At 46.4% G+C, this 25,961-nt stretch overlaps 1 protein-coding gene across 5 annotated transcripts in view; it reads left to right on the plus strand.

The window, feature by feature from the left end:
- The window catches only part of LOC135548271 (poly [ADP-ribose] polymerase tankyrase-1), a 179,774-nt gene that overhangs the window by 69,879 nt on the left and 83,934 nt on the right, over positions 1-25,961 (plus strand). For all 5 annotated transcript variants that reach the window (XM_064977694.1, XM_064977696.1, XM_064977695.1 and 2 more), the window contains 2 exons: positions 17,593-17,629; positions 23,197-23,272. In XM_064977694.1, coding sequence (XP_064833766.1) covers positions 17,593-17,629; positions 23,197-23,272 — 113 coding nt within the window. The remainder of the gene's footprint in view (positions 1-17,592; positions 17,630-23,196; positions 23,273-25,961) is intronic.

The raw sequence follows: 25,961 nt of genomic DNA on the forward strand, positions 1-25,961 counted from the left end.
GAACAGCAATCGACACGGCATGGTGATGTTAGGGAAAGGCATGCGTAGCCGGGTGATCATACAAGTCCAGTGCGTGGCTTCAGGCAGCAAGCGGCACGGGGATAGCAGGCTAACAGAAAGGCCTTCGAGGGATGACGTGACGCAGGAAAGTCTGTTGTGGGCCCCTCGTGCAGTTACATCAATGAGCTGTATTCCGCCAAACAAGCAAACGCTCACCCAGAGGCTGCACTCCTAGTGGCCGGGGACTTTAATACAGGGAAACTTAAATCGGTCTTACCAAATTTCTATCAGCATGTTAAATGTACAACCAGAGGGAAAATAACTCTGGACCACCTATACTCCACACACAGAGACGCATACAAAGCTCTCCCTCGCCCTCCATCTGGCAAATCTGACCATAATTATATCCTCCTGATTCCAGCTTACAAGCAAAAATGAAAGCAAGAAGCACCAGTGACTAGATCAATCAAAAAGTGGTCAGATGAAGCAGATACTACGCTACTGAATGGCTGCTGCGATGGCACACTGTGGTATTTCACCTAATAGATATGGGAGTTTATCAAAATTGGCTTTGTTTTCAAATTCTTTGCGGTTCTGTGTAATCTGAGGGAAATATTGTATACATACATGTATACATTGACATACATTTGGCAGGAGGTTAGGAAGTGCAGCTCGGTTTCCACCATTTTGTGGGTAGTGGGGCCCATAATCTGTCTTCCTTTAAGAGCCAGGTCTGCCTATGCCGGCCTCTGAATAGCGAGTCCATGCTCTCTGAGTCTGTACACAGTCGAAGGTATTCTGCTGCTGTGTATTCTTTGATTAGGGCCAAATAACATTCCAGTTTGCTCAGTCTTTTTGTTCATTTCTTTCCAATGTGTCAAGTAATTATCTTTTTTTCATCATTTTGTTGGGTCTAATTGTGTTGTTGTTCTGGGGGTCTGTTTGTGTTTGTCAACAGAGTCCCAGTAGCAGCTGGTTGAGGGGACTCTTCTCCCGGTTCATGTCTCTGTAGGTGAGGGCTTTGTTATGTTTGAGGTTTAAGAATCGCTTCCTTTTAGGTGGTTGTGGAATTTAATAGCTCTTTTCTGGATTTTTTATAATTAACAGTAATCATACTAATTCTGCTCTGTATTCATCATTTGTTGTTTTAAGTTGTACATGGAGGAAGTTTTAGCAGTTTCAATTTAGCGTTTGTCCCACTTTGAGTTCTTGGTTGTTGCGTGGTCCCCAGACCTCACAACCATAAAGGGCAATGGGTTCTATAACTGATTCAAGCATTTTTTACCATATCTTAATTGTGATGTCAAATGTTATGTTCGTTTGATGGCAAAGAAGGCCTTTCTAGCATTCTCTCAAATCGTTCACAGCTTTGTGGAAGTTGGCTGTGGTGCTGCTGATTAGGTTGAGGTAGGTATAATTTTTTGTGTGCTCTAGGGCAACCGTGTCTAGGTGGAATTGGAATTTATGGTCCTGGCAACTGGACTTTTTTTTGGAAAGTCTCATAGGGAGAGTGGGTGCAAGAGGGAGAAACCAAAGTGCAGGTGTGCTTGTGTAAAATGAACCTTCTCCTTATCAGGGATAGGCTCATTGATTACTGTGGCAACTGCCTTTTGATTGTTCCCCTGTGCTGAAAGGGCCTGTCTCTGAGATATCCAGCCAGCACTTTTCAGTCTTTCTTTGGCAGGGCATAATATACCTCTTCTGTTGCCATGAGAACAGGCAGATTCTTCCCAGAAACCTTCTTTCCTTGTCCCCTCCTGTCCTCCACTCATAACATTCCTTCCTTCCTGTCCTCCACTCTTTACATTTGGGCCAGGTGGCAGGCAGAACTGATAAGGAGTTGTCCACTGTGACACATAGGCACATGTTCGCACTATGCAGGCACGAGCAAGCGCATGAGAAACACACACACACACAGTGGTCGGGGAGAGCAGTGAGGCTGCTGTTATTCCCCTCTGCGATGGCACAGGGAGTGATTTGTCTTACCGGATATCTGTTGGCCGTAGTGGCTATTATCTTCCAGCTATAATTGCCTAGTTGTCCTCATGGCTGCTCTGCTGTCTGGAAGAAGATGGTGCAGTAGGCCAGGCAGAGTACAGCACGGAGCAGGAGACTGGGAGAACAGCAGGAGTCGGATAGGCCTAATGAGCTGGGTTAAAGGGATACTTCGGGATTTTGGCAATGAACTCTTTTATCTTCTTCCCCAGAGTCAGATTAACTTTTGGATACCATTTTTATGTCTGTGTCCAGTATGAAGGAAGTTGAGAGGTAGTTCGGCGAGCCAATGCTAATTTGCGTTAGCGCAATGACTGGAAGTCTATGGGTATCTACTAGCATTGGGAAGTTGATGAAGGGCCTCATTGCCAAAATCCCAAAGTATCCCTTTAAAGGCTGCTCCGCTCCAGACCTGGGGGAAAATTGTGGAGAGGGGGATTTATCCAATTGTTTTGATTGGGATTTTATTTTTGTGACGACATGTTTCATTGGAAAATGAACGTTTCAATTCCACCCACCATTTAAGTCTTTTGAAAACGCTGCCTGGAGAGAGAGAAAGGCAGCCCAAATAATCCATAAGGTTATTCTGTGGATTTTTGACTTGAACCCTTTCTGGTTATAGACACTATATTGTAACCTATTTTATGATTTCTCTATCTTGTTACTTTTATGTGATTTATCCCTTTCAGAATGAATAACCAGTCTTTGAATACATCAGATTACACTAAGATTGAACAGTGTAGTTTACATTATCACTGTGACATTCCCCCCTCCTCTCAAACTCTCTTTATTCGTCATCCAGAGATTCTCTCCCAAGTCAGAGGCAGATGAGGAATTACAATATTTACTCCACTTTGCCCCCCCCCCCCCCTGCTCTACTATGTTGTTATGGATGAAGCACGCTATCATGCTTTTTAAACCATCTAAAGCTGTGCTGACCATTCGGCCTGGGAATTGCCAGGGACCTCACAATACGATATTATCACAGTACTTATGTGCCAATACAATATGTATTGCGAATCTCACCATTCAATATGTATCGCTATTCGATATTGCCATTTGGTGTTCCAAACATTTTGCCCACTATATCACCTGCTGCAGAGAGACAAGAGGGAGACATAATGAATATTTGTTTTGGTCAGTTAGGGAAATAAAAGTGCTGAAACATGTTGGCTCCTTATTTATAAAGGAGATGGGGAACAAGCTATAGGATGAAAAAAAAAAAGCAAAAGATAATATATTTTATTCATAATATATTTTTTAACAAATCGATACTTGGGAGTCAAAGTATCGATATACTATCATCCCAAATAATATTGCAATATCTAACTATAGATTAAAATATATATATATATAAAAAAAGGTTTTTATTATTATATATTTTTACCCATCTTATTAGATTGACATCAACATGGCTTCCCCATGTATTGTTCCTAGTCCTGCTGTAGTCAGAGAGAATGCTAAAGGCTTGATTTACAGTAACAAACAGACATTTGTCTTGTTTGTTCACAGCTGTTAGTTGTCTAACCGCTCCCCCTTTGGTGAACAGGTCAGAACTGTAGGCCTGTCTGTTCTTCCCCACTCACACCACACAGTGAGGCTTCAACATGTATGCTGAGCTTGTGATCTTCCATTTTAAAGAACACACACAGAATAAATGTTGTGAACTCTAACCTCCTCAGTATGTCTATTGAAAACAGAGGGGATTGCAATTCACAAGCTTATTCTTTGTTCTTCAGACATAGTAAAACGTATTCAGGGAAATGCAGTGGTTCGATCCCTCAATGTAAATACTTATAGAAATGTTTAGGCGAGATGAAATCTGATTTGGTTTTCAATCATAATGACACGGTTGACAAAGATAGAATAGCCCTTCGTTGAAACAAGACATTTAGCCGACATCTCACAAACACTCTGAAGACTAGAGCTGCTAAAGGTTTAGACGACCCTGCTAGATGGCTTTAGAGGCAGAAGGACCGTGTAATGTTTTCTCATTTAGCATCGCCTGAGTAGCCAGAGGAAGTCATTGAATCAACTCTTACAGCAACACTCCTCTCTTTCTTTTCTTCTCTCCTCCTCGACATAACACTTCCCCTGATTAATCTTAGTCCAACACACTGGTGAGAACAAATTGAACCAATGAGAGGGGAAGGCTGCAGCTGAGTGTTTGTGCCAGCTCAGGTTGGAAGGTAGATGCCGAGATGATCTGGGGCCTCATTTATAACTGTTATATATCTGCACATGTTTCCGTTATAAATCAGACTTCTCCAGAAACCTTTCATGGTGTCGATAACGCCATTATTTGCTGTATACTTTGGTATTGGAATTAGGCCAAAAGGAAATAGCAATGGCGAACTTGATCAAATGTCTTCGGAGGTGTTGGCAGAATGATTTATTTCGCACTGACATTTGCTGTATCTGACTATTTCTGAAAGACAAGAAGGTTTTACTAATTATTGTGGATCTGATCATTTGAATTAAAGGTTTTGTATTCACTTTTTCCTGAACCTAAATATGCTTCATTGTCCGTGAAATCTGAAACATTGTATATTTCGGGGGGGGTGGGGGTGAGAAAAATACAGTAGGCCTACGCACTTCCATGCAACTGTATGTTCACCTGCTATATTCAGAGGTTCCTTTCAGATGCGAAAACTAGAAGTTCTAATAGCCTTTCTAGTTTGCACAATTTAAAGAAGAGATGTGCGCGGTTGTTGTATGGCTGCTATTCTGCAATGGTTGTGATTATATGTAGTATGTTTATAAATGTACATATTGCCTACTCAAGAAATTTGACATGACAGTATTCCGACGTAGCCTACAATTGTCAATGGAACAGGTGATCCGTCTGATCCTACCGTTAAACTGATCTTCGGATCAGATCGCAGAATCCAATGAAATGAGAGATGGGACGAATGGTAGCCTATCCTAACTTGTTGTAGGCCTATAGATTATTTCACAAGTATGAAACCTTCACAGTCAGAAAAAGCGTTTTGTGTAATTCTTTGTGGAAATGAATAAATAGGAAATAGGTGGATATTTCAAATGACTTTAAAATGCATTGGTTTTGGCTCTTCTCACTAACGGAAAATGATTGCATCTTATTATATTTAGCTATCAATTTTTTTGTTTTGAGTGAGGGTCATCATATATTTGTAATTTGCACAAGGCTACTAGTCTACTTTTGCCTCCCTGCAATGCAATCCTTCAACCACTAGAAGCTGTGCGTACACATGGTCTACAGTTTGAGGGAGGATAAGCACTTTCTCAAATCAAGTTCAGTGTTTATAAATGCCAACTTCTACACGAAGGCCCCGAGTGAAGGACATTGGAACGGTTCCCCTTTTGTGTTTAGAGGTCAATCTGAAAGCTGAGATATTGTACCCGGCCCCTACTGATACACACCAGTCATTATGTCACAATACCCCGCACACACACACACACACACACATACACATGGTTCTGTCAGTGGCAGCAGCATAATCAGTGGAGCTGTCTGTTTCAGTAAGGTCACTTAGTTATTACCATGTAGTGCTGTCATTGGACACATGCCCTCCCAGGCTGTGGAGAGAGAAGAACTGAGTCACCTTGCTGTGCTGCACTCAGAGTGACATCCATGGCACAGAGCCACTGCCACCCTGCTCTGTGGTGGGAGATGTGCATGCAGGCCGACAGAGGTGGATGAGAGGATTGTTTACCCTGTCCTTCTCTCTGTCTCCCTGTAGTCCGCAGTATTGTAGGGAATATGCACACACACACGTACACACACACACACACAGTCAATTGCACAAACTCCATAGTCTATGGTCTCTTTTTGTTGTAAAGTTTCCCATCCCATTCGTTAGACAGCATTGGGATAGTTTGCCAGAAATTCTTGACGCACCCACATCTCCTACTGGTTTTGTTGCATGTATTTTGTTGCGTGTAGTGATTGTGATGGCATCATGCAGAGCGTGCCAGAGCCAGTGTCTAAAGCCAGACTGTAGTTAATGGTCTCTGAAGCCTTGCCATCTGCTGTGTTTGGTCATTTCCTCTCTGTCCTGTCAATAATGTAATATCTGTTAGAACGATCTCCTCTGAGTCTGAGTGCAGTCAGACAGCAGAGGCAAAGGCAGGAAACCACTGCTCTGCCCTGGCAAAGATGGATGGGAGCACCGCATGCCTCCGAGGAGATTTACTTCCGTGATTGGTATTGACTGATGCAACCCGTTCCACCAACACACACACACACACACACACACACACACACACACACACACACACACTACTCCCCCACAGAGGACTTTGAGATAGAAACAATGTAATTTATGGCATCCATTAACTGCCCTCTGGGGTCTGGCCATTCCAGTCAGTCTATCTCTCGGTCCCAGTCAGCTGCCAATCAAATGTCAGGGAGGGTTACTGAGGGTAGGGGCATCATCACTTACAACACAGGGTGAAGAAGGGTGGTGTGTGTGTGTCTCACCTTGCTTTGTCTCAGGGGAGGAGGGGAGTTGTTTGGTCTTGCTGCCCATGTGTCTCTGAGTTAATGCATTATTATGTCCACAGACCTAAAGCCTGCCTCCCCCTGTCCCTCTCTCTGAATGGGAGTCTATCCCATAGACTCATTTGGCCCCAGGAGACCCCCCTCCCATGGATGCATTCTGTGTGTTCAGCTCTTAACACCAGGCAGGCTCCCTCCCTGTCTCCACACGCCCTGCAGTTGGAATGGAAACAAAGGACTCCTCCTATTAAGACACTGTGTGTCTGTCTGTGCACCGCCTTTTTGTGCCCGCTCTCTCACTTTCTCGCTCGTGTTCTTTCAATTCAATTCAAAGGGCTTTATTGGCATGGGAAACATGTTTACATTACCAAAGCAAGTGAAATAGATAATAAACAATCAAAAATTAATAGTAAACATTACTCTCACAAAAGTTTACAAGGAATATACATTTAAAATGGAATTACGGCTATGTACAGTTATAACGATGTGCAAATAGTTACAGTACAAAAGGGAAAATAAATAAACATTAATATGGATTGTATTTACAATGGTGTTTGTTCTTCACTCTTTGACCTTTTCTTTTGGTAACAGGTCACAAGTCTTGCTGCTGTGATGGCACACTGTGGTATTTCACCCAATAGATATGGGAGTTTATCAAAATTGGATTTGTGGGTCTGTGTAATGTGAGTGAAATATGCGTCTCTGATATGGTCATACATTTGGCAGGAGGTTAGGAAGTGCAGCTCAGCACAAGGCTATGAGACTGTACATAGCAAAGCTTTCCTTAGGTTTGGGTCAGTCACAGTGGTCAGGTACTCTTTTTTGACCAAATAGCATTCCAGTTTCCTCTGTTTTTTTGTGTAATTCTTTGTAATGTGTCAATTAATTATCTTTTTGTTTTGTCATAATTTGGTTGGGTCTAATTGTGTTGCTGTCCTGGGGTCTGTGTTTGTGAACAGAGCCCCAGGATCAGCTTGCTTAGGGGACTTTCTTCTCGAGGTTCATCTCTGGAGATGATGGCTTTGTTATGGATGTTTGGGGACCCGCTTCCTTTTATATGGTTGTAGAATTTACAGTCTCTTCTAGAATTTGATAATTAGCAGGTATCGGCCTAATTCTGCTCTGCATGCATTGTTTGGTGTTTTATGTTGTCCACAGAGGATTTTTTTTTTTGCAGAATTCTGCATGCATAGTCTAAATTTCATGTTTGTTCCATTTTGTGAATTCTTGGTTGGTGAGCGGACCCCAGACCTCTCAACTAGGGTTGGACGGGGTCGGAAACTTTCCGGTAGATTTTCCATGGGAAGTTAAGTCCTGGAATTTTAGGGAATTTTGCTTAAATTCATCAAAGAGTTAGCTTATAACAGTGAACATTTTTTTTGTGGAATACACAAGGTTTTGTCTAATACTTTAGTTAAACTTTCACCAATTCAATGGAATTGCAACCCTCTGCATGCACAGTGCATTCTTCCTTCACATGTGCAGTGCACTCTTCCATCACATCTACAGCTGATTCTCAAGATCTTGCACACTAATGAGATGCTATTGAGCCGACACTACTACACTGTCTGAGCCAAGGACTACATGCTTTCTAGTAAGTTTTGATTGCAATAATGGGTGGGGTGAATATATTTCAGATGATATACATGTTTTGTTTTCTTAACTAGTAAATAGTAGCCTATAACAAAGTGTGTTTAAATAATTTCTAACTTGTTAACAATTTCTGTGAGTTAGTTTTAGCTACCATGTGGGGTTTAGCTTGCTTGCGCCTGCTAACTGAGGAGTGTTAATACACCTGTTTCCATAAATGTTTCATTTTAAAACATGTGTCTTACAAAGGAGTTGTTTAATCTAACTGCTTAACTATTTATCTGAACATGGAATTGTATTTGTTGTTTTTTTACTCATTCTTTTCTCATCTTTACAGGAAAATGCCACGGGCACTATCTGATGTGTGGAGACAATTCACTGCAGCTAATGTAGAAGAAAAAGATGTGTACATTTGCAAAACCTGTGCCAAATCATATGTGAAGAATGCAACAAAGATGCAGAATTATCTGGCCAAGTGCATAAAGTTCCCTCAGAATTCACAACAAGCAACCTCTCATTAGTCCCTCTACTTCTATTCGAGGTGAAAATGATTAATCAGACACTTAATTGATTGCAACAGCTCATGGTCCTCCTGAAATCAGAAGTTTTTTTTGACTCAATGAAGGTACGTAGTCAGAAATGCTGATGAATGTCTTGCTCGAGCTGTGTATGCAACTGGTTTACCTCTGATGCACATAGGCAATGTGTATTGGAAGAGATTTCTGAATGTTCTTCGCCCAGCATACACCCAGCAGAGTTCAAATGAAGGTCAAGCAAATCATAGAGAAAGCAGACTGTATTGCAATCATGTGGTGCAGAGATCAACAAGGACTATGGTGTCATCACTACTGTGTCTCGCTACCTTGGCCTGGATGTGGGCAAGGTTCTTGGCAGTCTGGCGAAGTACTCTTCCAAACAAGGGCTTTGGGATGGAGATGCAATATGGCAGTCGTGCCAACATATCTCATCAGCCACCTGGTGGGATGGACTTTGTGGATCTGAGGCTCTTTCCCCTGTTGCCTCAATCATCCTCCAAATCCCACCAACATCAGCCGTGTCAGAGTGCAACTCGTCCTTGTTTGGGAACACCAACACCAACACACGCAACAGGCAGACCAATACAAGGGTTAAAAAATTGGTGACCATCTGGGCAAATTTGAGCCGGACAACGAGCCATCCTCAACAAGGTTGGAAAGTGACAGTGAAAATGAGGCCTCAGAGTCGGATGTTCAAGAGGTGGACATTGATCCAGGGAGAAGACATGGAAGCCTGAGAGGAAGACAACCCACGCTTTAGTTTGTAGTCTATAATTTTACAGATGTTTGTTGAAAATGTTTTGGGAGATGTGATGGATCGTTGGGGATCATTCAATATGCCCTTTTGTTGTTTAGTGAAATCATCCCATGTGAAGAGGTTTTAATTATAGTTAAATTCGTAACTAAATTGTTTCGTTTTTTTCTATTGGAAGGATTTCATCATTATGTCTACTTATGATAAGGTCAAATGTTTGTTTCTGTCTCCATATGATATGGTACATTTATCCAATGCAAAAAAAACATCTAAATTTAAATGGTATGGATATTTGCGTATATTTCCGGTAATTCCCATATTTTCCCATTAATTCCCACGGAAAGTTTCCTCTTCTGAATATTCCCCAAAATGTGCAACCCCACTCACAACCATAAAGGGCAATGGGTTCTCTAACTGATTCAAGTATTTTTTACCAGATCCTAATTGGGATGTCTAATTTTATGTTCCTTTTGATGGCATAGAAGGCCCTTCTTGCGTTGTCTTTCAGGTCGTTCACAGCTTTGTAGAAGTTACCTGTGGCGCTGATGGTTAGGCAGAGATATGTGTCATTTTGTGTGTGCTCTAGGTGGTGGTGTCTAAATGGAATTTGTGTTTGTGGTCCTGGCAACTGAACCTTTTTTGGAACACCATTATTTTTGTCCCACTTGAGATTTGCTGTCAGGGCCCAGGTCTAACAGAATCTGTGCAGAAGATCTTGGTGCGGCTGTTGACCCTCCCTGGTTGGGAAGAGAAGCACCAGATCATAATCAAACAGTAGACAATTTGCTTCAGATTCTAGTGTGTGAGGCCGGGTGCTGCAGGTGGTTCTAGTGCCCACGCCAATTTGTTGATATATACAGTGAGAGAGTTCAATCTTGGTTTCATCAGACCATGAGAACTGTCATTTTATTAAGGGACGTTTGGCAAACTCCAAGTGGGCTGTCATGCTTTTTACTGAGGAGTGGCTTCCATCTGGCCACTCTACCGTAAAGGCCTACTTGGTGGAGTGCTGCAGAGATGGTTGTCCTTCTGGAAGGTTCTCTCTTCTCCACAGAGGAGCTCTGTCAGAGTGACCATTGGGTTCTTGTTCACCTCCCTGACTAAGGCTCTTCTCCCCCGATTGCTCAGTTTGGCTGGGTGGCTACAGTTTGCTGTAGAAGCATTTCCCACGGTAGTTATTGGGGTCAAATTTGTCTCCACTTTTGTAGATTGGAGTGATCAGTCCTTTGTTCCAAAGATTCCAAAGCCAAGGATGATGTTAAAGAGTTTAAGTATAGCACATTGGAATTTGTGGTCTGTATATGTTGTTATTTTATTTAGGATACAATCAACACGACAGGCCTTTTTGAGTTGCAGTTTTTGTATTATGTTCTTTAGTTCATTCAATGTAATTGGAGAATCCAGTGGGTTCTGTTGTCTTTTAATAGCTGATTCTAAGATTTGTAATTGATCATGTATATGATGTTGCTGTTTGTTCTTCGTTATAGAGCCAAAAAGATGGTTTATTTTCATTTTGGATAGATAACTCTTTGTTGTGTGATCCAGTTCTCCCAGAAGTGGTCAGATTCTATGGATTCTTAAATTACACTGAGCTGATTTCTGACTTGCTGTTCCTTTTTCTTATCTCCCCCCCCCCCACAGTCTTGTTGTATCAAGGCCATACATGTTGTCTCAGAACCCCTAATCGTCCCTTTCCCCCCACCATATTATCCCCCACTCCTTCCTCAGTCTCCTCAGATCTTGGCAACGTGGGGGATGAAAGGAACAGGTCGGAGAGGGGGATGGACTGTGTTGTGACTGTAGCAGAGGGGTAAGGGCTGTGAGAGCAGGGGGATGGAGGAAAAGAGGGGGATGGACTGTGTTGTGACTGTAGCAGAGGGGTAAGGGCTGTGAGAGCAGGGGGATGGACTGTGTTGTGACTGTAGCAGAGGGGTAAGGGCTGTGAGAGCAGGGGGATGGAGGAAAGAGGGGGATGGACTGTGTTGTGACTGTGGCAGAGGGGTAAGGGCTGTGAGAGCAGGGGGATGGAGGAAAAGAGGGGGATGGACTGTGTTGTGACTGTAGCAGAGGGGTAAGGGTTGTGAGCAGGGGGATGGAGGAAAGAGGGGGATGGACTGTGTTGTGACTAGCGGAGGGGTAAGGGCTGTGAGAGCAGGGGGATGGAGGAAAGAGGGGGATGGACTGTGTTGTGACTGTAGCAGAGGGGTAAGGGTTGTGAGAGCAGGGGGATGGAGGAAAGAGGGGGATGGACTGTGTTGTGACTGTAGCAGAGGGGTAAGGGCTGTGAGAGCAGGGGGATGGAGGAAAAGAGGGGGATGGACTGTGTTGTGACTGTAGCAGAGGGGTAAGGGCTGTGAGAGCAGGGGGAGGGGGATGGAGGAAAGAGGGGGATGGACTGTGTTGTGACTGTAGCAGAGGGGTAAGGGCTGTGAGAGCAGGGGGATGGAGGAAAGAGGGGGATGGGCTGTGTTGTGACTGTAGCAGAGGGGTAAGGGTTGTGAGAGCAGGGGGATGGAGGAAAGAGGGGGATGGACTGTGTTGTGACTGTAGCAGAGGGGTAAAGGCTGTGAGAGCAGGGGGATGGAGGAAAGAGGGGGATGGACTGTGTTGTGACTGTAGCAGAGGGGTAAGGGCTGTGAGAGCAGGGGGATGGAGGAAAGAGGGGGATGGACTGTGTTGTGACTAGTGGAGGGGTAAGGGCTGTGAGAGCAGGGGGGTGGAGGAAAGAGGGGGATGGACTGTGTTGTGACTAGCGGAGGGGTAAGGGCTGTGAGAGCAGGGGGATGGAGGAAAGAGGGGGATGGACTGTGTTGTGACAGTAGCAGAGGGGTAAGGGCTGTGAGAGCAGGGGGATGGAGGAAAGGGGGATGGACTGTGTTGTGACTGTAGCAGAGGGGTAAGGGCTGTGAGAGCAGGGGGGTGGAGGAAAGAGGGGGATGGACTGTGTTGTGACTAGCAGAGGGGTAAGGGCTGTGAGAGCAGGGGGATGGAGGAAAGAGGGGGATGGACTGTGTTGTGACTAGCAGAGGGGTAAGGGTTGTGAGAGCAGGGGGATGGAGGGATGATGTGGGTGGGATCACTCCTGTTTATGATATATATTTCCCTTCTGTTATCGCAACAACCACCCCTTCTGTGCTAACAGAAAAGCAGAAGAAAGAGGGAAGAGACCGAGATAGAGACAGGGTGGTTGACTGTGTTTGAGAGGCGTTTTAACATGAGGATTGAAACAGGGATATGCTTCAATTTACCAGCTGTCTGATGGTGGTGATGCTACTGTGTCCACAGGCTACACAGCAACCAAAGGGGTGTGCACTGAGCTAACCTACAGAGCAACATCAACCAAAGGGGTGTGCACTGAGCTACCCTACAGAGCAACATCAACCAAAGGGGTGTGCACTGAGCTAACCTAGAGAGCAACATCAACCAAAGGGGTATGCACTGAGCTAACCTACAGAGCAACATCAACCAAAGGGGTGTGCATTGAGCTAACCTAGAGAGCAACATCAACCAAAGGGGTGTGCATTGAGCTAACCTAGAGAGCAACATCAACCAAAGGGGTGTGCATTGAGCTAACCTAGAGAGCAACATCAACCAAAGGGGTGTGCATTGAGCATAACCTAGAGAGCAACATCAACCAAAGGGGTGTGCATTGAGCTAACCTAGAGAGCAACATCAACCAAAGGGTGTGCATTGAGCTAACCTAGAGAGCAACATCAACCAAAGGGGTGTGCATTGAGCTAACCTAGAGAGCAACATCAACCAAAGGGGTGTGCATTGAGCTAACCTAGAGAGCAACATCAACCAAAGGGGTGTGCATTGAGCTAACCTAGAGAGCAACATCAACCAAAGGGGTGTGCATTGAGCTAACCTACAGAGCAACATCAACCAAAGGGGTGTGCATTGAGCTAACCTACAGAGCAACATCAACCAAAGGGGTGTGCATTGAGCTAACCTACAGAGCAACATCAACCAAAGGGGTGTGCATTGAGCTAACCTAGAGAGCAACATCAACCAAAGGGGTGTGCATTGAGCTAACCTAGAGAGCAACATCAACCAAAGGGGTGTGCATTGAGCTAACCTACAGAGCAACATCAACCAAAGGGGTGTGCATTGAGCTAACCTAGAGAGCAACATCAACCAAAGGGGTGTGCATTGAGCTAACCTAGAGAGCAACATCAACCAAAGGGGTGTGCATTGAGCTAACCTACAGAGCAACATCAACCAAAGGGGTGTGCATTGAGCTAACCTACAGAGCAACATCAACCAAAGGGGTGTGCATTGAGCTATGCTCGAGAGTGAATTGCCGGAAACAAGGAAAGCAGCCTCCGGTTGCAAGTTTTTCCGCTTGTTAATAGTTGGTTAAGTGCCAAATTGTTATTTTTCTTGTCCTGAGGTGGAATGTTTACAACAGTCACGATAACAGCTGAAAACTGCCTCGGAGGTAGAAGGGTCAGCATTTGACCATCTGGTATTCCAAGATGGGTGAGCAACCATTTGTTGTTGATGAAGATGCAAACTGCTCCCTTAGGGCTGGGCGGTATACCGTATTTTACTATAAACTGGTATTGATGTGTTGACCGGTTTGGGTTTTTACATGACCTTTTATAACAGAGAGCAAGCTCAGAAAACACAGACAGAGAGAGCACAGAAAACACAGACAGAGAGAGCACAGAAAACACAGACAGAGAGAGAGCACAGAAAACACAGACAGAGAGAGAGCACAGAAAACACAGACAGAGAGAGCACAGAAAACACAGAGAGAGAGAGGCAGAGACACACAGAGAGAGAGAGAGGCAGAGACACACAGAGAGAGAGAGAGGCAGAGACACACAGAGAGAGAGAGAGGCAGAGACACACAGAGAGAGAGAGAGGCAGAGACACACAGAGAGAGAGAGGCAGAGACACACAGAGAGAGAGAGGCAGAGACACACACAGAGAAGAGAGGCAGAGACACACACAGAGAGAGAGAGGCAGAGACACACAGAGAGAGAGAGGCAGAGACAGAGAGAGAGGCAGAGACACAGAGAGAGAGACAGAGAGAGAGGCAGAGACACAGAGATAGAGAGGCAGAGACACAGAGAGAGAGAGGCAGAGACACGGAGAGAGAGAGGCAGAGACACAGAGAGAGAGAGGCAGAGACACAGAGAGAGAGAGGCAGAGACACAGAGAGAGAGAGGCAGAGACACAGAGAGAGAGAGGCAGAGACACAGAGAGGCAGAGACACAGAGAGAGAGAGGCAGAGACACACAGAGAGAGAGGCAGAGACACAGAGAGAGAGAGGCAGAGACACACAGAGAGAGAGAGAGGCAGAGACACACAGAGAGAGAGGCAGAGACACACAGAGAGAGAGAGGCAGAGACACACAGAGAGAGAGAGGCAGAGACAGAGAGAGAGGCAGAGACACAGAGAGAGAGGCAGAGACACAGAGAGAGAGACAGAGAGAGAGGCAGAGACACAGAGATAGAGAGGCAGAGACACAGAGAGAGAGAGGCAGAGACACGGAGAGAGAGAGGCAGAGACACAGAGAGAGAGAGGCAGAGACACAGAGAGAGAGAGGCAGAGACACAGAGAGAGAGGCAGAGACACAGAGAGAGAGAGGCAGAGACACAGAGAGAGAGAGGCAGAGACACAGAGAGAGAGAGGCAGAGACACAGAGAGGCAGAGACACAGAGAGAGAGAGGCAGAGACACACAGAGAGAGAGGCAGAGACACAGAGAGAGAGAGGCAGAGACACACAGAGAGAGAGAGAGAGGCAGAGACACACAGAGAGAGAGAGAGGCAGAGACACACAGAGAGAGAGAGAGGCAGAGACACACAGAGAGAGAGAGGCAGAGACAGAGAGAGAGGCAGAGACACAGAGAGAGAGGCAGAGACACAGAGAGAGAGACAGAGAGAGGCAGAGACACAGAGATAGAGAGGCAGAGACACAGAGAGAGAGAGGCAGAGACACGGAGAGAGAGAGGCAGAGACACAGAGAGAGAGAGGCAGAGACACAGAGAGAGAGAGGCAGAGACACAGAGAGAGAGAGGCAGAGACACAGAGAGAGAGAGGCAGAGACACAGAGAGAGAGAGGCAGAGACACAGAGAGAGAGAGGCAGAGACACAGAGAGAGAGAGGCAGAGACACAGAGAGAGAGAGGCAGAGACACACAGAGAGAGAGAGAGAGGCAGAGACACACAGAGAGAGAGAGAGGCAGAGACACACAGAGAGAGAGAGAGGCAGAGACACACAGAGAGAGAGAGGCAGAGACACACAGAGAGAGAGGCAGAGACACAGAGAGAGAGAGGCAGAGACACACAGAGAGAGAGAGAGAGGCAGAGACACACAGAGAGAGAGAGAGGCAGAGACACACAGAGAGAGAGAGAGGCAGAGACACACAGAGAGAGAGAGAGGCAGAGACACACAGAGAGAGAGAGAGGCAGAGACACACAGAGAGAGAGAGAGGCAGAGACACACACAGAGAGAGGCAGAGACACACAGAGAGAGAGAGGCAGAGACACACAGAGAGAGAGAGAGAGAGGCAGAGACACACAGAGAGAGAGAGGCGGAGACACACAGAGAGAGAGGCAGAGACACACAGAGAGAGAGAGAGGCAGAGACACACACAGAGAGAGAGAGGCAGAGACACACACAGAGAGAGAGAGGCAGAGACACACACAGAGAGAGAGAGGCAGAGACACACACAGAGAGAGAGAGGCAGAGACACACACAGAGAGAGAGGCAGAGACACACAGAGAGAGAGAGGCAGAGACACACAGAGAGAGAGAGGCAGAGACACACAGAGAGAGAGAGGCAGAGACACACAGAGAGAGAGAGGCAGAGACACACAGAGAAAGAGGCAGAGACACACAGAGAGAGAGAGGCAGAGACACAGAGAGAGAGGCAGAGACACAGAGAGAGAGGCAGAGACACAGAGAGAGAGAGGCAGAGACACAGAGAGAGAGAGGCAGAGACACAGAGAGAGAGAGGCAGAGACAGAGAGGCAGAGACACAGAGAGAGAGGCAGAGACACAGAGAGAGAGGCAGAGACACAGAGAGAGAGGCAGAGACACAGAGAGAGAGGCAGAGACACAGAGAGAGAGAGGCAGAGACACAGAGAGAGAGAGGCAGAGACACAGAGAGAGAGAGGCAGAGACACAGAGAGAGAGAGAGGCAGAGACACAGAGAGAGAGAGAGGCAGAGACACAGAGAGAGAGAGGCAGAGACACAGAGAGAGAGAGGCAGAGACACAGCGAGAGAGAGGCAGAGACACAGAGAGAGAGAGAGAGAGGCAGAGACACAGAGAGAGAGAGAGAGAGGCAGAGACACAGAGAGAGAGGCAGAGACACAGAGAGAGAGAGGCAGAGACACAGAGAGAGAGAGGCAGAGACACAGAGAGAGAGAGGCAGAGACACAGAGAGAGAGACACACAGAGAGAGAGACACAGAGAGAGAGAGGCAGAGACACACACAGAGAGAGAGAGGCAGAGACACAGAAAGAGAGAGAGAGGCAGAGACACACACAGAGAGAGAGGCAGAGACACACACAGAGAGAGAGGCAGAGACACAGAGAGAGAGGCAGAGACACACACAGAGAGAGAGGCAGAGGCACAGAGAGAGAGGCAGAGACACAGAGAGAGAGACACAGAGAGGCAGAGACACACAGAGAGAGAGAGAGAGAGGCAGAGACACACAGAGAGAGAGAGAGAGAGAGGCAGAGATACAGAGAGAGAGAGAGGCAGAGATACAGAGAGAGAGAGAGAGGCAGAGATACAGAGACAGAGAGAGAGAGGCAGAGATACACAGAGAGAGAGAGAGAGGCAGAGATACACAGAGAGAGAGAGAGAGGCAGAGATACACAGAGAGAGAGAGAGGCAGAGATACACAGAGAGAGAGAGAGGCAGAGATACAGAGAGAGAGAGAGAGGCAGAGAGGGAGACACAGAGAGAGAGAGAGAGAGAGAGAGAGAGAGAGAGAGAGAGGCAGAGATACACAGAGAGAGAGGCAGACAGACAGAGACACAGAGAGAGGGAGGCAGACACAGACAGATAGAGGCAGACAGAGAGCGAGAGAGGGACTCTGTGTTGTGTGGGTGCTCTGCTGTACCGTTTGTGGTGTGTGTGAGATTGAGTGAGTGTATGTGTGTTTTTCTCTGTGCCGTAGCTGCCTCTCTCTCGGCTGTGACTCTGGCTCTGTGCTGCTGCTGTGCGTTTCTCTCCCTGCCTGTCTCTGACACTATGATTTTCTGCAACCATTTAGGTGAATACAAGAAAGACGAACTCCTGGAGGCAGCTAGGTGAGTGCAAGCTTGAAATCTCCCCTCTCATCTTCCCTCAGTCTCTCGCTACCTCCTTTATTCTCTCTCCTTTCCCCCTCCGTCATTAGCAGACAGGTGTTGTGAAAGGGCTGTGCATGTGGTTTGGGAGTGCTGGTGCACGGTGCGGGTTGTTATGGTGAAGGGATGTGTGTGTGACCAGACGGGATCATTAGAGGTTTAATAATGGAGGGCTGGAGAGACCCTCTGGCCCTCTGGCAGCATTGTTTCAGAGGAGGGGTCATCATCTATATCCATGGCTGTTATGACTGATGAAACAACATTGCCGATAACGTGGTGGATATATTTTCCTGATGTGCCAGTGGGTTCCTAGTTTACACAGACATCCCGAAGAGGTTCGCCCTGGGAAGGAGGATTGATGCCCTGAGAGAGGAAGATGAGACATCTTCATCTATCTGCTGAGATATTCTCTGGTCTCCTGCTCCTGTTCTGCTGCCTGTCTGCCATGCACACTGACTCCATCTGCCCTCTGTGAACTCCTGTCATGTCGACTACAAGCATGAGGGGATCTCTCTCTCTGTCTGTTCTTCCTACAAATGCAGGACACACATAGGCTTCCCCACAATGGCTGTTCCGGTTGCCCCACATCGACACAGTTTCCTCCCCAGAGTGGACTCCCCAGCATAACAAAGGCTGTTACAGTTCAGAGGAGTGCTGTGAGCCACCCAGCATTTCCTGTGGAGCAAGGCATGTCTGTCACATTCAGCTCATTATACTGAAGTGGCTGCCTTTGTGTTAGTTCTGGCCTGGAGTTGGCCCCTCGGCACCAGGCCCTACTAGACTACATGAAATCAGTGTTTGATGACTCAATCAGAATGCACTCTGGGGGAATAAATGGAGGCAGAGATGAGAACTATAAAGACTCTGACTTCATTATCTGGGAGAGCTGTTGGCCAGTTGAAACCATGATCAGAGGGGTTACCATGGAGGATAATATAATGTACCACGCGCTGTGTCCATAACAAGCCTATGTACTGAATGGATCTCCTTCCATCCTGGGCTTTCAGCGCTACTAATGAAGACGAGGCCTGGTATTGATTATTCTACAGTAAGAAATAAGGCTCTTCTGAGATGTCAGTTATCATAGAGGGAAGGAAACACACACACTCTCTCTCTCACACAGGCGCCTCTCCATAGCAGCTAGCTTTAAACATGTGGCCTCCACTCTGTGCTAAACCTGGGGATGCTATTGTGCATTTAAATGAAGGATCTCTTGTTTTTACTTGAGGCCAGTTTACCGTCTGAAGGAGAAGAGAAGTGGAGAAAGAGACACGCAGAAGAAAGCAAAGCCGCTGGCTGTGAATGCATCTTCACTGAAGGGACTTTGGCAAAGCTTGGGAAAATGGGATAGAAGAAAGGGGGGGGGAGAAATAACCTTTTCTTTCTTTCTCTGACGGCCTTTAGTGACGTCATCTGGGTAAATCAGTGACTGGCCGGCTTTGCTGCCGTCACCGTGCCTCGGCACCAGTCATCAACTCCAGGAGTTAGCAGACATCCCTAATAAATAAACTCCCTGAGCATGCCAACATTATGACTGGGCCTCCCGTCACCGTGCCTCGGCACCGGTCACCAACTACAGGAGTTAGCAGACATCCCTAATAAATAAACTCCCTGAGCATGCCAACATTATGACTGGGCCTCCCGTCACCGTGCCTTGGCACCGGTCACCAACTCCAGAAGTTAGCAGACATCCCTAATAAATAAACTCCCTGAGCATGCCAACATTATGACTGGGCCTCCCGTCACCGTGCCTCGGCACCAGTCACCAACTCCAGGAGTTAGCAGACATCCCTAATAAATAAACTCCCTGAGCATGCCAACATTATGACTGGGCCTCCCGTCACCGTGACATCCCTAATAAATAAACTCGGCACCAGTCACCAACTCCAGGAGTTAGCAGACATCCCTAATAAATAAACTCCCTGAGCATGCCAACATTATGACTGGGCCTCCCGTCACCGTGCCTCGGCACCAGTCACCAACTCCAGGAGTTAGCAGACATCCCTAATAAATAAACTCCCTGAGCATGCCAACATTATGACTGGGCCTCCCGTCACCGTGCCTCGGCACCGGTCACCAACTACAGGAGTTAGCAGACATCCCTAATAAATAAACTCCCTGAGCATGCCAACATTATGACTGGGCCTCCCGTCACCGTGCCTCGGCACCAGTCACCAACTACAGGAGTTAGCAGACATCCCTAATAAATAAACTCCCTGAGCATGCCAACATTATGACTGGGCCTCCCGTCACCGTGCCTCGGCACCAGTCACCAACTCCAGGAGTTAGCAGACATCCCTAATAAATAAACTCCCTGAGCATGCCAACATTATGACTGGGCCTCCCGTCACCGTGCAACATTATGACGGCACCAGTCACCAACTACAGGAGTTAGCAGACATCCCTAATAAATAAACTCCCTGAGCATGCCAACATTATGACTGGGCCTCCCGTCACCGTGCCTTGGCACCAGTCACCAACTACAGGAGTTAGCAGACATCCCTAATAAATAAACTCCCTGAGCATGCCAACATTATGACTGGGCCTCCCATCACCGTGCCTTGGCACCAGTCACCAACTACAGAAGTTAGCAGACATCCCTAATAAATAAACTCCCTGAGCATGCCAACATTATGACTGGGCCTCCCGTCACCGTGCCTCGGCACCGGTCACCAACTCCAGGAGTTAGCAGACATCCCTAATAAATAAACTCCCTGAGCATGCCAACATTATGACTGGGCCTCCCGTCACCGTGCCTCGGCACCAGTCACCAACTACAGGAGTTAGCAGACATCCCTAATAAATAAACTCCCTGAGCATGCCAACATTATGACTGGGCCTCCCGTCACCGTGCCACGGCACCAGTCACCAACTCCAGGAGTTAGCAGACATCCCTAATAAATAAACTCCCTGAGCATGCCAACATTATGACTGGGCCTCCCGTCACCGTGCCTTGGCACCGGTCACCAACTCCAGGAGTTAGCAGACATCCCTAATAAATAAACTCCCTGAGCATGCCAACATTATGACTGGGCCTCCCGTCACCGTGCCTCGGCACCGGTCACCAACTACAGGAGTTAGCAGACATCCCTAATAAATAAACTCCCTGAGCATGCCAACATTATGACTGGGCCTCCCGTCACCGTGCCTCGGCACCGGTCACCAACTCCAGGAGTTAGCAGACATCCCTAATAAATAAACTCCCTGAGCATGCCAACATTATGACTGGGCCTCCCGTCACCGTGCCTCGGCACCAGACATCCCTAATAAATAAACTCCCTGAGTCACCAACTCCGTCAGGAGTTAGCAGACATCCCTAATAAATAAACTCCCTGAGCATGCCAACATTATGACTGGGCCTCCCGTCACCGTGCCTCGGCACCGGTCACCAACTACAGGAGTTAGCAGACATCCCTAATAAATAAACTCCCTGAGCATGCCAACATTATGACTGGGCCTCCCCCATTCACCAACTCCAGGAGTTAGCAGACATCCCTAATAAATAAACTCCCTGAGCATGCCAACATTATGACTGGGCCTCCGTCACCGTGCCATTCACCAACTCCAGGAGTTAGCAGACATCCCTAATAAATAAACTCCCTGAGCATGCCAACATTATGACTGGGCCTCCCGTCACCGTGCCTCGGCACCAGTCACCAACTACAGGAGTTAGCAGACATCCCTAATAAATAAACTCCCTGAGCATGCCAACATTATGACTGGGCCTCCCGTCACCGTGCCTCGGGACCAGTCACCAACTACAGGAGTTAGCAGACATCCCTAGTAAATAAACTACCTGAGCATGCCAACATTATGACTGGGCCTCCCGTCACCGTGCCTCGGGACCAGTCACCAACTACAGGAGTTAGCAGACATCCCTAGTAAATAAACTACCTGAGCATGCCAACATTATGACTGGGCCTCCCGTCACCGTGCCTCGGCACCGGTCACCAACTACAGGAGTTAGCAGACATCCCTAATAAATAAACTACCTGAGCATGCCAACATTATGACTGGGCCTCCCGTCACCGTGCCTCGGCACCAGTCACCAACTACAGGAGTTAGCAGACATCCCTAATAAATAAACTCCCTGAGCATGCCAACATTATGACTGGGCCTCCCGTCACCGTGCCTCGGCACCAGTCACCAACTACAGGAGTTAGCAGACATCCCTAATAAATAAACTCCCTGAGCATGCCAACATTATGACTGGGCCTCCCGTCACCGTGCCTCGGCACCAGTCACCAACTACAGGAGTTAGCAGACATCCCTAATAAATAAACTACCTGAGCATGCCAACATTATGACTGACGTGCTCAGGGATCAGGCAGCAGGGCTACTGGCTACTACCAGCCAAAGGGTGAAGAGACCTGAGGACAGAGGAGAATGAGGAGGACACAGCACAGCAGTAGGCCCTTATTGTCTGTCCATATTCAGGACAGTCTTTTACCCCGGGCCCTGGCTCTTTCTGTGGATCTATGGAAATACCATGCAGTCACACTGACACCTGGGAGGGAGGGGATAACTCTTGGCTTCAGGGACCCTGGCAGGAGATGCTGAAGCTCCATATGGCTCCTGACCACCATGAACCATCACGCTGCATCAGACCTCATTGCCGGCTGTTTAGTGTCTGTTCAGTGTGTGTATTGTGTTCAGGGAAGGAAAGAATAGAATAACACAGGAAGAACCTCCGCAGCAGGTAGAGTGTAGATGCTGACTCGGATATCTGGAGGCGTCTCTGAATCTCTCTACAGCCATGCATAGCCTTTGGCAAAGAATATATCTCTTTTGGCATAAGGAAAGAATTTACACTGCATCTGTCACGAATATTACCGAAGGTGGCTCCTCTTCTTGTTCGGGTGGCGCTCGGCGGTCGTCGTCGCCGGTCTACTAGCTGCCACCGATCCTTTGTTCCGTGTTCGTTTGGTTTTGTCTAATTGGTTTCACCTGTTCATTGTTTGGTTGTTAGGGTGGTGTTATTTAAGTTCGTTTAGCCTGCTTCTGTTTGTGCGGGCTTGTACTTATGTATTTGTGAGAGGTGTTAGTGTTTTGTTGGGTTTTCTCGCTGTCCTGGTATTTTACCAAAGGTACTATTTTGTTTTTATAGTTACGCCTGTGTTGGGTATACTATTTTGTTCCTTTGATTTTGGACATGAAAGCGTGTTTTTTCCCACATCCTTTGCTCTCTGCGCCTGACTCCACACCCATTCACTCATTGAGCATTACAGCATCAGTGTTTTTCACCATTGTCTGTTATCTAACAATCTTTCTTGACCAGTGTAGTCAGACTTACTGGCCTGGTTTAGACTGCAGACAAAATGCTTTTTAGGTCTCCGTTCTGTCCATTTTGAAACACTTCCTTGGGCAAAGCTTTTCACTTTCCTTGCCTATTATTTTGTTATCCTTTTTTAGTTAAAGATACTGAAAAGGTATCTAAAGATACTACTACATTTCCCCTTCTCTTTCTCGCTCACTCGTTCAGATATATATCTTTTAGTTTTTTCTCTCCATGTTTTGTTCCGCTGCAGGAGTGGAAATGAAGAGAAGCTCATGGCCCTGCTCACTCCGTTAAACGTCAACTGCCACGCAAGTGACGGCCGCAAGGTAAGAGTTCGCTCAGTCAGCACACACAACTGTTACTCAAGCAATCTCCGCTTAAACTGTGATATTCAAACCAATTTGTATAGTGGAATGGACCATTGCTCCAATACAATCAAGTATATTTGAAATAGTCATTGACCTATACTATATGTATATATTTTTAACCTTCATTTAACAAGACAATTAAAAACACATTCTTATGTATAATAATGGCTTAGCAAAAGGCCTCCTGTGGGGACGGGGGATGGGATTAAGAATAAAATGCAGAACAAAACGCACATCACGACAAAAGAGACAACATGGTGGAAGCACAAAAAAGTGCAGACTGTAAGCTTTAATTTGAGGGTATTTTCATCCATATCAGGTGAACCGCTTAGAGGTGTTTTGTCCATAGTACAATACTTTTGGAGCTCACTGTATGTACAGGGCATTCAGGAAGTATTCAGACCCCTGCCCTTTTGCCACGTTTTGTTACGTTACAGCCTTATTCTATAATTCATTAAATGTTTTTTTTCTCTCATCAATCTACACAAAATACCCCACAATGACAAAGCAAAAACAGGTTTTTAGAAATATTTGCAAATGTATTTAAAATTAAAAACAGGAATACCTTATTTACATAAGTATTCCGACTGTTTGCTATGAGACTTGAAATTTAGATCAGGTGCATCCTGTTTCCATTGATCATCCTTGAGATGTTTCTACAACTTGATTAGAGTCCACCTGTGGTAACTTCAATTGATTGGACATGATTTGAAAAGGCACACACCTGTCTATATAAGGTCCCACAGTTGACAGTGCATGTCAGAGCAAAAACCAAGCCATGGGGTCCAGAGCTCCTCTGTGGAGATGGTAGAACCTTCCAGAAGAACCATCATCTCTGCAGCACTCCACCAATCAGGCCTTTATGGTAGAGGGGCCAGATGGAAGCCACTCCTAAAAGTCACATGACAGCCTGCTTGGAGTTTGCCAAAAGCCACCTAAAGGACTCTCAGACAGTGAGAAACAAGATTATCTAATCTGATGAAACCATGATTGAACTCTGTCCTGAATGCCAAGTGTCACGTCTGGAGGAAAACTGGCACCAACGGGGAAGCATTGTGGTGGTAGCATCATGTTGTGGGGATGTTATTCAGTGGCAGGGACTGGGAGACTAGTCAGGATCGAGGGAAAGATGAACTGAGCAAAGTACTGAGATCCTTGATGAAAACCTGCTCCAGAGCGCTCAGGACCTTAGACTGGGGCGAAGGTTCACCTTCAAACAGGACAACGACCCTAAACACAGCCAAGACATCGCAGGAGTGGCTTTGGGACAAGTCTCTAAATGTCCTTGAGTGGCCCAACCAGAGCCATCATCTCTGGAGAGACTTTAAAATAGCTGTAAAGCGACGCTCCCCATCCAACCTGACAGAACTTTAGAGCATCTGCAGAGAAGTATGAGAGAAACTCCCCAAATACAGTTTTGCCAAGTTTGTAGAGCCATACACAAGAAGACTTGAGGCTGTAATCGTTGCAAAAGGTGCTTCAACAAAGTACTGAGTAAAGGTTCTAAATACTTATGTAAATGTGATATTTCAGTGTTTTATTTTTTAATACATTTCTAAAATTTCTAAACGGTTTTTTGCTTTGTCATTATGGGGTATTGTGTGTAGATTGATGAGGGGAAAAAAACAATTGAGTACGTTTTAGAATAAGACTGTAACGTAGCACAATGTGGAATAGTGAAGTCTGAATATTTTCCGAATGCACTGTATATATAATGGTGTGTATAGACTATGGACAGTATATGAATAGAAAAGGTGTGTACAGCAGTAGTTATTATATAGGATGAGCCTTGACTAGAATACATGACTAGATACTCATAGTGGATACCTGGCTACAGCTCCATGAAACATTCCAGTTCTCCCAGAAAGTAAGCTTCCTGGGAATACTGTAGAATCATTTGTGTAGAGGGATTTATTTTGGGATCTGTGAGGGATTCCACAGTGAGATTCCTGTTCTTTGTATTCCCACATCACAGCAGTGTACTGTAGGTTGTAATTATGGCTATTGTGTGAGCAGTTAGCGTTCAATGACTCCTGATTGTCATTCACCCCTGGCTGTGTTGCCACAGTTGTGGTGTAGTACCTCTGCATCCTGTCCCTGTCTGCTTCAGAAGGAATGCAATGACATTTTCATTTTAATTAATATATCCCATTTAGCAGACGCTTTTGTCCAAAGCGACTTACAAGTCGGCTGGGGCCACTACATTTTACATATGGGTGGCCCCAGCGGGAATCGAACCCACGACGCTTGGCGTTGCAAGCGCCATGCTCTACCGACTGAGCCACACAGGATTTCCGTGAGGGTGTGATGATAATGATCATTGAGACAGTGATGCATATTAAAATTCAAATGAAGCTTTCACAAAGTTTGTCTCCCTCTCAAGTCCATCTTCTTTATGGCCTCTTTTTTCTTTTAATTAAAGTGGCTCCGACTCTTCCTCCCTGGATAATTCTCTGCCTGACTGAGCGGTGCTGTTCCACTGGCGTGTCAGTGTTTATCGCTGGGCTGTGTTGGCCAGAGTCAGACCTCAGTGTTTATGAACAGAGGGAATGTCTTCTCTTTTACAGTCTCGCTGTGCTAATGAGATGCTGTATGCCGGACAATACAGCACGTGGATACGGAGATGCTGTTCTCATGCCGATGAGAG

Source organism: Oncorhynchus masou, chromosome 11 (assembly GCF_036934945.1).
Source record: "Oncorhynchus masou masou isolate Uvic2021 chromosome 11, UVic_Omas_1.1, whole genome shotgun sequence".
Taxonomy (NCBI): Eukaryota; Metazoa; Chordata; class Actinopteri; order Salmoniformes; family Salmonidae; genus Oncorhynchus; species Oncorhynchus masou.